The sequence below is a fragment of the Mercenaria mercenaria genome, chromosome 9 (genome assembly GCF_021730395.1).
Source record: "Mercenaria mercenaria strain notata chromosome 9, MADL_Memer_1, whole genome shotgun sequence".
Taxonomy (NCBI): Eukaryota; Metazoa; Mollusca; class Bivalvia; order Venerida; family Veneridae; genus Mercenaria; species Mercenaria mercenaria.
In genome coordinates, this window is record NC_069369.1 from 36,281,505 (window position 1) to 36,296,317 (window position 14,813).

At 36.4% G+C, this 14,813-nt stretch overlaps 1 protein-coding gene across 2 annotated transcripts in view; it reads right to left on the reverse strand.

Annotated features, from left to right (window-relative positions):
• Positions 1-14,813, reverse strand: part of LOC123547094 (huntingtin-like) — a 90,732-nt gene that overhangs the window by 60,813 nt on the left and 15,106 nt on the right. For both annotated transcript variants that reach the window (XM_053551209.1, XM_053551208.1), the window contains exons 11-20: positions 14,588-14,742; positions 12,279-12,421; positions 11,651-11,789; positions 10,924-11,120; positions 9,204-9,322; positions 8,527-8,712; positions 4,090-4,304; positions 3,513-3,588; positions 2,229-2,446; positions 1,705-1,853 (exon numbers count right to left, since the gene is read on the reverse strand). In XM_053551209.1, the coding sequence (XP_053407184.1) occupies positions 1,705-1,853; positions 2,229-2,446; positions 3,513-3,588; positions 4,090-4,304; positions 8,527-8,712; positions 9,204-9,322; positions 10,924-11,120; positions 11,651-11,789; positions 12,279-12,421; positions 14,588-14,742 (1,597 nt within the window). The remainder of the gene's footprint in view (positions 1-1,704; positions 1,854-2,228; positions 2,447-3,512; positions 3,589-4,089; positions 4,305-8,526; positions 8,713-9,203; positions 9,323-10,923; positions 11,121-11,650; positions 11,790-12,278; positions 12,422-14,587; positions 14,743-14,813) is intronic.

Genomic DNA, 14,813 nt, shown 5'->3' on the forward strand with positions numbered 1-14,813 from the left:
TGTACTTCAAACATGAAGTTTAATCCAAAACTATTTTAAGTGATACTTTACTCAATTTTCAAATAAAACTGATCGAAACACAATTCATGTCGAACAAGAGTGCCAAACTGTCACAACATAAGCCTGTCATAGTAAATTTATTAATAGGTGTTTAGAGTCACACACACATAACTAAGGATTTAGATCATATGGCAAGTTTTCCAGCATTTCATGGTGCTTGAAGCTCTCAGGTGCCCTTCCAGGTATGTTTTATTTCATCTGGGAACTTGGGTAACACCATCAACCTTCAGTAAGTCAGCCACAACTCGAGCAAGGTTTTGGGCCTACATAAGTGAGAAGCAAGTGACAGGAAGCCAGCAACCTTAACCACTCGGCCTCGAAGGTCCCTGTCACAACAGATTACTTTTTGATTTTAAAATACTGTACTTACTGAGCAGACTAGTTGAAAAAAAATTCTATTTCAACTAATTCAAGAGCTATAATGCCAGAACGACAAATAATATCGCCTGGTTATCAATCTAGGCTAAGATAATATGCTCATTGTGACAAAGTTATTTAGCTGATATTGTCATTTTTTCAGAGTTTTAAATACTCCAAGACCTATAACTCAAGTGTGACTGGGATGTGCCCATAAACATTGTGACTAAGTCTGGCAGTCATTGGTTAAGAAATACTCCAGTAGAGAGTGAACACTTGTCAATTTTCCCAATTTTTAGTTCAAGAATTACTGAACCTGGCCAACATATTATGCCCATAAACGTTGTGACTCAGAATGGTGAACACTGGATAAGACCTGCTCAAGTTAGTGAGTATTGTCAATTTTTGCAATTTTGGTTAATGGGCCACTAAGGGCCATACCTCGAGAGAGACTTGTAGGATCCAGCATGTTATCAAACTTGGTGGAGCTAGTATGCTCATAAACACTGTGACCAAGTTTGCTGAACTGGATAGGAACTGCTTAAGTTAGATAGTAGACAACTTCACGTCTGCCTACCCACCACAGCAGGTGTCCAATTTCCACAGGGGTATAAAAAGATCAAAAAATAACTATTTCCCGTCTGGTCAAGGACACTGTTCCTATAGAGAGGGGACAAGGCCACTGAGTACTGCTTGTTCATGACCATACACCAAGTAAAATGGTACCATGAACAATAGAGAACATCTACCAATTACAGAGAAGTCAAGGAAATTTAAAAAAAAGTTTGGTCATCACTGACCATTTATTTATTTATTTTGTTGGGTTTAACGTCGCACCGACATAATTTTAGGTCATATGGCGACTTTCCAGCTTTAATGGTGGAGGAAGACCCCAGGTGCCCCTCCGTGCACTATTTCATCACGAGAGGGCACCTGGGTAGAACCACCGACCTTCCGTAAGCCAGCTGGATGGCTTCCTCACGTGAAGAATTCTACGCCCCAAATGAGGTTTCGAACCCACATCGATGAGGGGCAAATGGTTTGAAGTCAACGACTCTAACCACTCGGCCACGGAGGCCCTTATCACTGACCATGCACAAGGAAGTCAAACACATAATTTATATTATACATAGCAGAGTAAAGATCACTTTAAAATTTGTGGAATGGTGAAAGCCTTATGTCTTGCAAAACTATGTTATGTTCAAGCAGTTAGGTCATTTGACTGAATGACATTGATCATGCTCAGTAATGTAAAAGCCACTAACAACAAGATTCAGGATCACTTACCATGAGAAGTTGGGTCAAGGCCACTGGCCATTATACCATCACAGAGCTGTATTATTTTCGGCATGGTGATCACTGGTTTACTGTGGAACTTCTCATAAGACAACATCACAAGGAAGTTGAAAATATTTGGTACCAGTGTATTTGACCTCCTAAATGATAAAATATACATGTATGCCACTGTAAAGCCTGTAAAATACTGTTTTCACATCACTTTCATTTCTCGATTTGATATACTATATATACAACGTATACACTGTGAAGATCACAAATATTTGTAGGTGACTAGTTTTTGTTGATGTGCTTGTTTCAATCCGTGAAATTAAAATCATAAAATTTCCACAACATTTACGTTGTTAAAAATTCAAGAATCTGGATAGACATTTATATATAGTACACTGAATATAAGTTTATTCCTACAATCTAGATGGACATTTATATATAGTACACTGAATATAAGTTTATTCCTACAATCATAATTCAATAGCTTTTTCAAAAAAACTTAATACAAACTACCGGGTACTTACCTGATCTGTCCTTCCTCTATGTACTCAAATTGTTTGATGACGAACCCAATGAAGACCTGGTCTGAGTCTAACAGGCAATAGTTAACCCGCAGCTGCACAAGCTGAGACAACAGGTCCAGCACCTGTTGCTGTAGGGGCAAGGAACTTGTTACTGTGTACTGTTTTAATGCTTTAATCACTAGCGGCTCAAACAGACGAATGTATGCAGCTATAGCGGTCTGAAAAAAGTAAATTTTTCAATTCAGCAGATTTTTCTCCATTTAGTTATTCTATTATTATCTCTAAGATATAACACTAGTGATCTAGTCTTGTTTTTCAATGGTATTTACCTACCAAGCTTTCCTGGATTCTGTACAAGTGTTAAAGACACTTGCGGCAGATGGGGCAAAAATTTCCCAATAATAGAATTTGTTCAAATTTTGTATATGAACACAGTTCCATGTTAGAAACAGAAAAATACAAAAACAATCATAGGCCACCGTACCTGTTAAGAAGTTATCTGTCCTTAAAACTGGATTTTTCTTCAAATTTGCAGTCAAGGGCAGATAACTCCTGAACAAGCATGGTGACTTTTGACTTTTTTTCGTCAGAACTCTGTTTCTTACATAACACTGTGTTCGTATACAAAGTTTGAACAAATTCTATAATTGGGAAATTTTTTACCCAAAACTGCACCAACCGTCCTAAAGGCTTAACCTGTTCTCCACAAGTAAGAAGTGGAACTGGATTAGTAACTGTATACTGTTATGTTTATGCAATCAATTTTATTAGTATCTGCTTTAAACATGCCAACACTTTTAACCTGCATGTAATTGTGTCGATGGCATATTATATATCATATCATATGACACTCGACCGTGTCTAAAACAGTAAAACATTATATTTTTTAAATTGATTTATCTTTATTGCTATGCATAATATGTGCAGTAATATTTCACTTGTCTACATGAATCCGTAAAAATAAAAATCATATCAAATCAGTTTTTTCCTTCCAAGCTGTAACCTTTTACAGCAACAAAAATATCCTATTATAAAGTAATTTTCATGGATTTTGTGGTTTATTTAAAGTATGAAATTAAATCCTGACAAACAAGTAAAATACCCATTTATTTTATATTCAAAATTTGAAGTCTACAAATTCATATCTCAATGATAATAGCCATTCTGTCAAAATTGTGAAATATTGTGCCCACAAAACTTAATTAACTGAAATAAATAATGTTCTATGCAAACAGTATAAAATGGATTGTTTAAATGAAAACTTTCAAAGATACCATTATATACCTTGTCAGCTTTGCTGCTTGGTTTGAGTATAGCTGGAACTTTTCTCTCCACACATTTCTTCAGCCATGTTAAAACTCTGAAAAAGATATTTCAATAATTTTTACATTTGGCTTGTTTTCTACACTTTTCAGCATTTTTCTTTATTAAAATACACCTTGATCGACTTTGATTGGAAGTCATTAGATCAACTGCACTCAGCCCTTCTCACCTACTGAAAACAAGGTGATTTGTAGTAAATTTGCATCAAGTTGTGACCAAATTAGTTTTCTAAAGGAATTAGCAGTATTAATTATAAAGTGCATTGTCATCCCCATAGCGGCGTATAGTCTCGGCACGCTTGTATACAAAATGACAAGTCTAACAGCGGTAGAAGTCATTTTTGCATATATTAATAATAAAAACAGGTTTTTTTGCAAAATAAATATGAACATTTTGATTTTTTCTTCAGCTTTTATCTGTCATGAATCTAAAAAATTTTAATATATATATTTGAAAAGTGGAACAGTATTCCAATATTTGTTGCCATCCAGGCCTAGAGATCATCAAAATGAATAGTTGGAATGTCTAGTGTATTTACCCTGTAGTATCTTCATAATCTGGACTGACTGCCTTGATGGCCGCTGCTGCAAGTGCCTGTGTGAACTGTGAGTATGGCTGTGTAAACGTACACTGATACAGGCCATCCTTGTTACCAGAGAGTCGTGTTGCCTTGCCAGGTTTACGCGGTTGGTTCTGCACTTGATGCTCCTCCCACTGACTACACAGATTTGTTCCAAACAATGCCTTCAGTAACTGTCAAATGTTTCAATTTTTTTTATTTTATTCCAACACTCCAACTAGGCAGCTCAACACTACTTACTGTAAAATCATTAATATTTGTGGGGGACTAATCTTTGCGGATTTCATGCTGTGTCGATCCATAAAATCAAATACTGATACATCAGCAAATTTTCCATTAATTTTCATGTTCAAAATTTGAAAGCCATCAATTTATATCCCCATTAAATAGCTGATTTTGCTGAAAACCCAACATTTCATGCTCACAAAATTAATCATTTTACATACTGAATTCCACATTATCCAATATCTGCTGGACACTTTTTCCATTTATGAATGAGAATTTGACATTAACTTGCAATCAATTTTCAAGTTCAATCAATAACATGTATACCCCTCAGTAATAAATATATTTAGATATACATATTCAAAGTAGATGCCATGATTATCTTCAGGCTCTTTGTTTGTTTGTTTTGGGTTTAACGCCATTCTTCAACAGTATGGAGGACTAATGATTTCAGACACAATGTTGTTTATCAAATAGTCATGGAGAACATACGCCTCACCCGAGGATCGAACTTACGACCCCACGATCCGTAGACCAACCCTCTTACCTACTGAGCTAAGCGGCTCTAGATAGGACCTAAATGAATATACTCTAGATGGGTAAAGTTTATGATGGTTTTATTTCACTAATACTTGCCAAAAATCCCAAACATGAATTCAGAATATTTATGAATATTTATCTGCATCACGTTCTAAACACAAACACTCAAGTTTCAGGAATTCTTTACACCACAAATGAGGCTACTTGCCATGAAAGTGCTTAAAAAGACTTAATGCAAAAATTATCCAATCCAAAGTACAATTGTACTAGGTTTAACACCATTTTTATCAGCATTACTTAAGAGCTTTTGAGTTAACCTACCTGGTTGCCAGTTCGGACTTGCTACTGGATATTACTACTAACAAAATTTTAGGATGACAAAATTAATGACTTAAATCAGTAGTAAAACAAAATCTGTCGGAGGAAAGCAACACTAGTCTATTGTACAGCCTTGTCAATTGTAAAAATATAAGTCTAACAAGAGGGCCATGATGGCCCTATATCGCTCACCTGTTATCATTGCACTTGAGGACAAGAAGGTCCTCAGAAAAAATATAGATCTAAGTCCAAAGGACAGGAACAACAAAGGAAAGGTATTTAACTAAAAAGAAAAAAAAAATTCTTACAAGGTACAGATATGTCAAAATACACCTAAAAATTGGAGGTACCATCCATGTTGTACCACAGAAAAGTGGTCTCGGTTTTTCCCTACAACCAATAATAAAAAAAGCTACTAAAAATAAGCTATTTATATTAACGTAAAAGGGAAGTAATTAAAAAGAAAATTATTGTAAGTGAACAAAATAAGGATCTGCCAAATAAATCTGTTGACATAAATGAAATTTCAGATCAGTATCTTCATTAGTTATGGAGATATACCCATTTTAATTTGAAATAAAGGGAGGTAATTTGACATAAAATCAGTCCATAGTTATCTACCCTGATTGGCTCAGTCCAACTAATGACAATAATGAAATTTCAAATAAGTCCTATAAGTACTTACTGATATAAATCCATTTTGACTACAATCAGGGGAGGTAATCAGATATAAAATGACTCTGGAACCTACGATTGGATCTGCTTTGTCATGGAATCCAAGATTTATTGTTGTTGAAGATATTTTGGAAGTTTGTATCAAATAAAACCATAAATGAAGTCTCTAAATGGCTGTTAAAGCCAAAATAGCCAATTTTGGACCTTTAAGGGGCCATAACTCTGGAACCCATGACGGAATCTGGCCAGTTCAAGAAAGGAACCAAGATCTTGTGGTGATACAAGTTGTGTGCAAGTTTGGTTAAAATCAAATCATAAATGAAGTTGCTATTGTGCAGACAAGGTCAAAATAGCTAATTTTGGCCCTTTCAGGGGCCATAACTCTGGAACCCATAATAGGATCTGGCCGGTTCAACAAAGGAACTGAGATCTTATGGCAACACAAGTTTTATGAAAGTTTGATTAAATTCAAATCATAAATGAAGCTGCAGTTGTGCAGACAAGGTCAAAATAGCTAATTCTGGCCCTTCCAGGGGCCATAACTCTGGAACCCATAAAGGAATCTAGCCAGTTCAAGAAAGGAACCAAGATCTTATAGTGATACAAGTTGTGTGCAAGTTTGGTTAAAATCAAGTCATAAATGAAGCTGCTATTGTGCAGACAAGGTCAAAATAGCTAATTTTGGCCCTTTCAGGGGCCATAACTCTGGAACCCATAATGGGATCTGGCCAGTTCAAGAAAGGAACCAAGATCTTATGGTGATACAAGTTGTGTGCCAGTTTGGTAAAAATCAAATCATAAATAAAGCTGCTATTGTGCAGACAAGGTCAAAATAGCTGATTTTGGCCCTTTCAGGGGCCATAACTCTGGAACCCATAATGGGATCTGGCCAGTTCAAGAAAGGAACCGAGATCTTATGGTGATACAAGTTGTGTGCAAGTTTGGTTAAAATAAAATCATAAATGAAACCACTATTGTGCAGACAAGAAATTGTTGACAGACGCACGGACAGACGGACGCACGCACTGACGACGGACGAACGGTGATCACAAAAGCTCACCTTGTCACTATGTGACAGGTGAGCTAAAAAGGGGCATAATTTTGTGAAAATGCAACAGTGTTAAGGAACCTACACAATGCATGTCAGTTCATCACAGCGGACAAGTGTGTCAAGTTTCAATCCATTCAAATTAGTGGAAATTGAGATACCAATTTGCATACAAAAACTTAACCAAAAATTCAGAGGTCAAAAAAGGGGCTTAATTTTGTAAAAATTCAAAGTAGTTAATGAATCTGTGTACTGCATGTCAGACCAACACAGTGAGTGTGTGAAGTTCCAATTCATTCCCATAAGCGGTTACTGAGATACCAGCTTACATGCAAAAACTAAACCAAATCAGGATGCCAACACCCACGAATGGGACAGTTCAATAGCTCCACCTATTCTTCAAATAATCAAGCTAAACACTGTAAGAATACTGTCCTGGTTACATTGGAGGCAGTGGTCTAGCTGCAATGCTGTCCAACTACGAAATGCTGGGTTATGAGTTTGATGCCCAGCTCCTCCAAGTAAAAGTTACTTATATTGCGATAAGACACCATGTATGGGTGCTTTCCCACTAGCACACTACTGAACCATGGAAGCTTTTGCAATTGGAGCGTCATCTTTATGTTGAACTAACCTCCCACTGAATTACTAAAATTCTTCTGGTAGAGTCCTCCATATGAGTTTCTGTTGGTGACTGTTGAACACAAAGTACTGGATATTTACCTGTTGAACACAGAGTACTGGATATTTACCTGTTAACATGAAGTACCGGATATTTACCTGTTGAACACAGAGTACTGGATATTTACCTGTTGAACATGGAGTACTGGATATTTACCTGTTGAACACAAAGTACTGGATATTTACCTGTTGAACACAGAGTACTGGATATTTACCTGTTGAATATGAAGTACTGGATATTTACCTGTTGAACACAGAGTACTGGATATTTACCTGCTGAATATGAAGTACTGGATATTTACCTGTTGAACATGGAGTACTGGATATTTACCTGTTGAACACAAGTACTAGATATTTACCTGTTGAACACAGAGTACTGGATATTTACCTGCTGATATTTACCTGTTGAACATGGAGTACTGGATATTTACCGGTTGAACACAAGAGTACTGGATATTTACCTGTTGAACACAGAGTACTGGATATTTACCTGATTATTTTCCTGCTGAACATGGAGTACTGGATATTTACCAGTTGAACACAGAGTACTGGATATTTACCAGTTGAACACAGAGTACTGGATATTTACCGGTTGAACACAGAGTACTGAATATTTACCTGTCAAACACGGAGTACTGGATATTTACCTGCTGAACACAGAGTACTGGATATTTACCTGTTGAACATGGAGTACTGGATATTTACCTGTTGAACACGGAGTACTGGATATTTACCTGCTGAACACAGAGTACTGGATATTTACCTGTTGAACACAGAGTACTGGATATTTACTTGTTGAACATGGAGGACTGGATATTTACCTGCTGAACACAGAGTATTGGATATTTACTTGTTGAACACAAAGTACTGGACATTTACCTGTTGAACACAGAGTACTGGATATTTACCTGTTGAACACAGAGTACAGTATCTGTAGGCTCGAGAGATATAGTAGACTTCAGATAGTTGAGGAATTCCTCTGCATATTTGCCAATATCTGAGAGGGTAGCAACTTCCAGAATTTGAGAAAACACATACAGACTGGTCTTCAACATCGCACAAAACTTATCTGTTACTGACAGGTCCAATGAAATCTGTAAACAAGAGAATGATGTTTCAAAAGTCTACCAAAAAGATGTTACACAGTCTTGTCAGAGAAATTTTATACTCAAAGCTCATATTTTTATTTTATATAATTATATATATACTTTATATATTTTATATTTATACTATATATATACTTATAGTTATATGTGGGCCTCATGGAAAACATGACAAGAAAGCCTGAACTATGTAGAAGTACGGAATTTAATTTATATTTGTTTTGTTTTTGTTGGATTTAACATCAAGCTAACACAATTATTGGTCATATGGTGACTTTCTAGCTTTTACTGTTGGAGGAAGATCAAAGGTGCTCCTTTGAACATTATTTCAGGCCAGCACCTGGGTGGAACCATCGGCATCTACCTTCCATAAGCCAGCTGGATGGCTTTCTCAAGTGAAAAAGGAACTTACTTAATGCATCATGTCTAAATCAAACATACTAAGAGCCTACAACACCTTTAGTAAACCAAAAAAGACTTACTTTATAGTTGGAGTATGCCCCTTTCAGCACTTCGTAGAACTTTACATAATGAGGCACTGTATAAAATGTGCCGAGACCATCTTTCTTACTTCGCTCCTTCTCTGCCTCTTTGTCTTTTTCTATACAAAAAATTACATCAAAGTCTTTAGTATCACAAGTCTTGAGTATCAGTTTTGGCATACATAAAAATATATGAAAACACTGTTATTGTATTTCTTTGTGTGGTTAAGAGAAATACACTAGCAGCTAAAGTAATGTAGCAAATTTCTTGTTCGGTACTGTATAATGAACTTTATGCCTCTGAGGACATCATTTCAAAACTGACAGGCAATTATCCATAGTCTAGCAGGTTGCAAGATAAACTCATTATGCCACTTTCAGGGATGAGGTGCCAGTTATATGAAGACAGATAATTTTCTGACACCTCTAATATCTTAACCCTTAGCCTGCTGCCGGCAAGTGATTATGCCTTTGCGACCAGTGCAGACCAAGATCAGCCTGCACATCTGTGCAGGCTGATCATGGTCTGCACTGTTCGCTATTCAGTCAGTAAATTTTCAGCGAACACCCCTTCGAATAATAAATGGTATTGCCCAGATTAAATGATGGACCAGTCCATTTTAGAAATTTAGCAGGCTAAGGGTTAAGCATACTGGAAGATAGTATCATTTTGACTTTGTAGCCATTATTTTGACATATTCCCAACTGTTTTTTTTCCCCCAGATGTTCTCCATAAAAATTTTGTCCAAAAATTGTTCTTTCTGTACAGAATAAATAACAAAGATCATCAAAAAATTAGCAGTTACTGTGAAGAAACAGATGTGTATAAAACGACTATGTTGTTACTAACTGGATTACAGGAAAATTTTCCAACTTTGACTAAACACCGCTAAAATTCCCAAAGCCAAAAGGTATAGGCAATCTTCCTAAAATACTGAAAAAGCCCTGTCATTGTCTCAGTGTTGACACTATAAAAGGACATATTTTGGTCTCCTATTTTGTATCAGATCCCTGTACCCACCAAAGTATGTTTCCCTATGTTTTTCTATATACATGTCTATGGGAAATATCAAATAACAAAAGCCACAACAATACAAATTTACTGCACAGCCTGTGTCTGAGGTTAAGAAACAGAATTTGGAGGCCAGTCTGAACATTCCAGCATCTGATTGGTTAATTCTGGGTACAATTTAAAAACTGACCAATGACAAAGCTGCATTTTCAGACTGGTCTCCAAATTTAGCTTCATAACTTCATAACCTTGTAACCTAATACATTCAGTCAGAAAATATCTGCTGCTGTAGATAGATATCATCTCCTTAGAGGTGTAGCCGACATGTTGCTTTATAAGGAATACCTTATAAACACCAAAGATATCAAATACCCACCTTTCACTAAAATATTTAATCATTAGATATTTACTTCAAATGTAGAAAATCCTCATCAAACGTATTAAAACTTTACTCAATATAAATTGTGTATACAGAGCTGCATTCATAGTTAAATTCCATGCAGTAACAGTCAGTCTCTAGAAAAAAACTTTCAGTTTTTAGTTGTAGTATACATTTATACTGTGTTTAGTTAAATATACATGTATTAAGTGTGTACTATTTTAAACCTACTGATAATACCTACATACATGCTGGTTTAATATTTGAAAAAAAATATATATTGTGTAGTAATTGTTCAGTGTCTACTATACTTTTATTACTTGTATTACCTTTCTGTGTAGGTTTAGGGGTATTTTTAACATCCTGGTTTTGAGTGTTAGGGGCTGAACCAGCCTCTTTCTCCCCCTTGGCTTTACGTTTAATGGGGCTCAGGCTTGGGGCTGTGGGTAGTGACGGGAGGGCGGTCTTCATCTGTGGAGGTCCAGGCTGCTGCTCATCTATCACATGGGCAAACGCATTTAGTATTCTGTAAAAGAAATGGCTGCTGTTTGGGAAAACTTGACATTTATTTAAACCATTAAGTTATGAAATAACACTACTGTTGTCTTTGCCAGCTAAATATCCTATCCCGGTAAGGTTCATACCCAGAACTCTGTAAGCTGCTGAAACTTTATACAATGCATACAATTTTTAGCAATGACTTGTCTTTATCTTCTTCTATCACAGAGTTGAAATTAAAGAAGAGATGCAGAAAAAAATGATTTCACTATAGCCTTTCATAACTTAGAAAAAGTGTTTCTATTATTTGGCAAGTTGGGACATGCCATTTGCCAGTTGCTAATTACCAACTACTAAATTTGATTTGCTAATAAGTGTTTCTCATACATTTATATTCTTTTGCAAACATACTTGGCATTTCATTTAAGAAAATCTTCTGACTTGTGCAAATATATCACATCAGGCCATGGGTACTAAAACAGATGACAAGTCCACATGAAAATCAGTCATTTTAGGTCTCGAGGTAGATGTGAATTTTAACTGCACTGAATTTTGTACCTTGCGACATGTGTGAGAAGATGGTCAATCAGTGGTACAAGAAGACGATTGGATAATGCCGACCATGCTCCCTCTTCGGACTGGCTGTCAGACTTCTGGTGATCAACATCCTGGTTCTTCAGACATCTGTAGGCACTTCCTGTGAAATATGCAAGGAATGTAAAAATGCTTATGGTTACGTAATAGTACAGTCCATACAAAAAATAGGACATAAATGAAAACAAAATCTTTGTAAAATGAAATAAACAAAAATTTACATTTACTGAACAACTGTGTTTATTTATTTCTCATTATCTCAAACAGTATAAATAAGTACAAAAAAATAATTTTTTAACAATGCAAGTGTATCTTTTGTCTATCCATTTGCAATATACTGTAAAATCATTTAACTTCGTGGGCATGAAGTTTCATGGTTTTGGTCAAAACAGCAATTTCGTTGGGATATGAATTCGTTGAGTTTAACTTTTGAACATAAAATATGAATGGAAACTTTACTTCTTCGTTGGGATTAAATTTCGTGGATTGACTCAACCACAAAAATTAGTCCCCCATGAATATTAATGATTTCACAGTAAAAGTAATGCCAAAATTACCCACTCTAAAAATTATACAGGTCTACCATTCTTACCAGCAACTAGATTTCCTGCTAGCTGAAGGACCATCTGGTGAGTAGAAAGGTCAAAGGTTACAGCTGATGAGGTCAGCAAAGACAGAATCAACGGTAAGGGTCCTCCACCGGTGCTACTTGTTAACTCATCCAGGCTAAATGTACTGAAAGAGCAAACTGACTTTAAAATGGCAGATTATTTACAACTACAAGCAAATAAAAATGAATGAAATTTTGCCAAGGAAAATATGTCCTTTATATTGGTTCAGCTCCAGAAAAATTAGTAACTTTTGTCAAAAATTTAATTCACAATGAGGTGAATATTTGTGCATCTTCTATTTGAAACACATTTAAAAATATGTACTATTTCGATCTAGATTTGATGCTTTGGCAACAAATCCCCATCTTATACTGGTCAGTAACTGTACAGTGATTTTAGCAAACCATTTCATAACAAGAGGGTCATGATGACCCTGAATCACTCACCTGAGTAATATGAGCTACATGATCAAATGTCAAACTGATAACAAAATATTAAGAAAGTCAGTAGGTCACATTCATGGTCAATGAAATTCAGTTTTACGATTTGTGTGCAAAACTGTGTAAGTCGTCAATATTTCAAGGCTGTATCTTAAAAAACAAGGAAGTAGGTCAGTAGGTCAAGGTCACAATCAAGTGACACCATATCACTTGGGGTCATCAGGTAATTATGATTAAATAGTCTTGGAAATAGAATCAGATGTTTTTTTAATTATTTTTCCTATATAATTCAAATAATAAATAAGTTACCCCAGGGCGGGGCCTCTTTTAACCCCAGGGGCATAATTTGAACAATTTTGGTAGAGGACTACTAGACAATGCATCACACCAAATATCAAAAGCCTAGGTTGTATTGTTTCTGACAAGAAGATTTTTAAAGCTTTTTCCTATATGAGTCTATATCAAACTTGGGACCCCCAGGGCAGGGCCTCTTTTCACCCCAGGGGTACAATTTGAACAATTTTGGTTGAGGACCATAAGACAATGCTACAAACCAAATATCAAAGGTCTAAGAGTTGTGGTTTCAGATAAGAAGATTTTTAAACTTTTTTCCTATAAGTCTATGTAAAACTTGTGACCCCCGGGGCGGGGCCATATTTGACCCTAGGGGGATAATTTGATCAATCTTGTAGAGGACCACTAGATGATGCTACATACCAAATATCAAAGCCCTAGGCCATGTGGTTTTGTACAAGATTTTCAAAGTTTTCCCTATATAACACTATATAAACCATGTGACCCCCGGGGCGGGCCATATTTGACCCAAGGGGGATAATTTGAACAATCTTGGTAGAGGACCACTAGATGATGCTACATACCAAATATCAAAGCCCTAGGCCATATGGTTTTGTACAAGAAGATTTTCAAAGTTTTCCCTATATAACTCTATATAAACCATGTGACCCCCGGGGTGGGGCCATATTTGACCCTAGGGGAATTATTTGAACAATCTTGGTTGAGGACCACTAGATGATGCTATGTACCAAATATCAAAGCCCTAGGCCATGCGGTTTTGTACAAGAAGATTTTCAAAGTTTTCCCTATATAAGTCTATATAAACCATGTGACCCCCGGGGCGGGCCATATTTGATCCTAGGGGGATAATTTGAACAATTTTGGTAGAGGACCACTAGATGATGCTACACACCAGATATCAACAGCCCTAGGCCCTGTGGTTTTGGACAAGAAGATTAGTAAAGTTTTTCCTTTCGGTTGCCATGGCAACCAGAGTTCTGCATGGAATTCAATTATTTGAACAATTTTGAAAGGGGGCCACCCAAGGATCATTCCTGTGAAGTTTGGTGTAATTCTGCCCAGTAGTTTTCAAGAAGAAGATTTTTTTAGGAAATGTTGACGAACGGACGACGCACGACGGACATTGAGCGGTCACAATAGCTCACCATGAGCCTTTGGCTCAGGTGAGCTAAAAAGGGTATATAAAGCAGATGCTATATGTACACCATTGAACTGCGAGACTTTCAAGAAAGGATTCAAGTCTTTCATGTCACATGACAGTTAATAGAGAAATATTTAAATTGCTCTGCAATAACAATTAAATACAGACCAGATGTAGAAACCGATGTGTAAACTTTCAACCTGTTAATGTGCCATTGATCTTGTAAACACTGATCCGACTCTAGCTTGCCACATGTGGTATACAAATGTACCACAATCATCTGAACAACGTTATTTTAAAATACCTTTATGAGTGTAAAATTGATACAAACCTACTATTCTTTGATCAAAATGTGTGACCTTGTCCTTTTTGTATAACTGCACTACACACTTACCTAGATCCACTGAGGGAGCGAGTTGGAGGTCGCCTATATTTACTGGTGGTTTCTTTAGGGAGTAAGGGCACAGGAACTGCACAGCCCCAGGCATGGGGGTAACAACTGGTCTCATATACTTCTGATAACATACTCAATGCCTGACAGCATCCCGCCTGACAAAAAAAAACATTTTTACACTTTTATTAATCTACGTAAAAATCAGGTCCATAACACCCCTTACCAG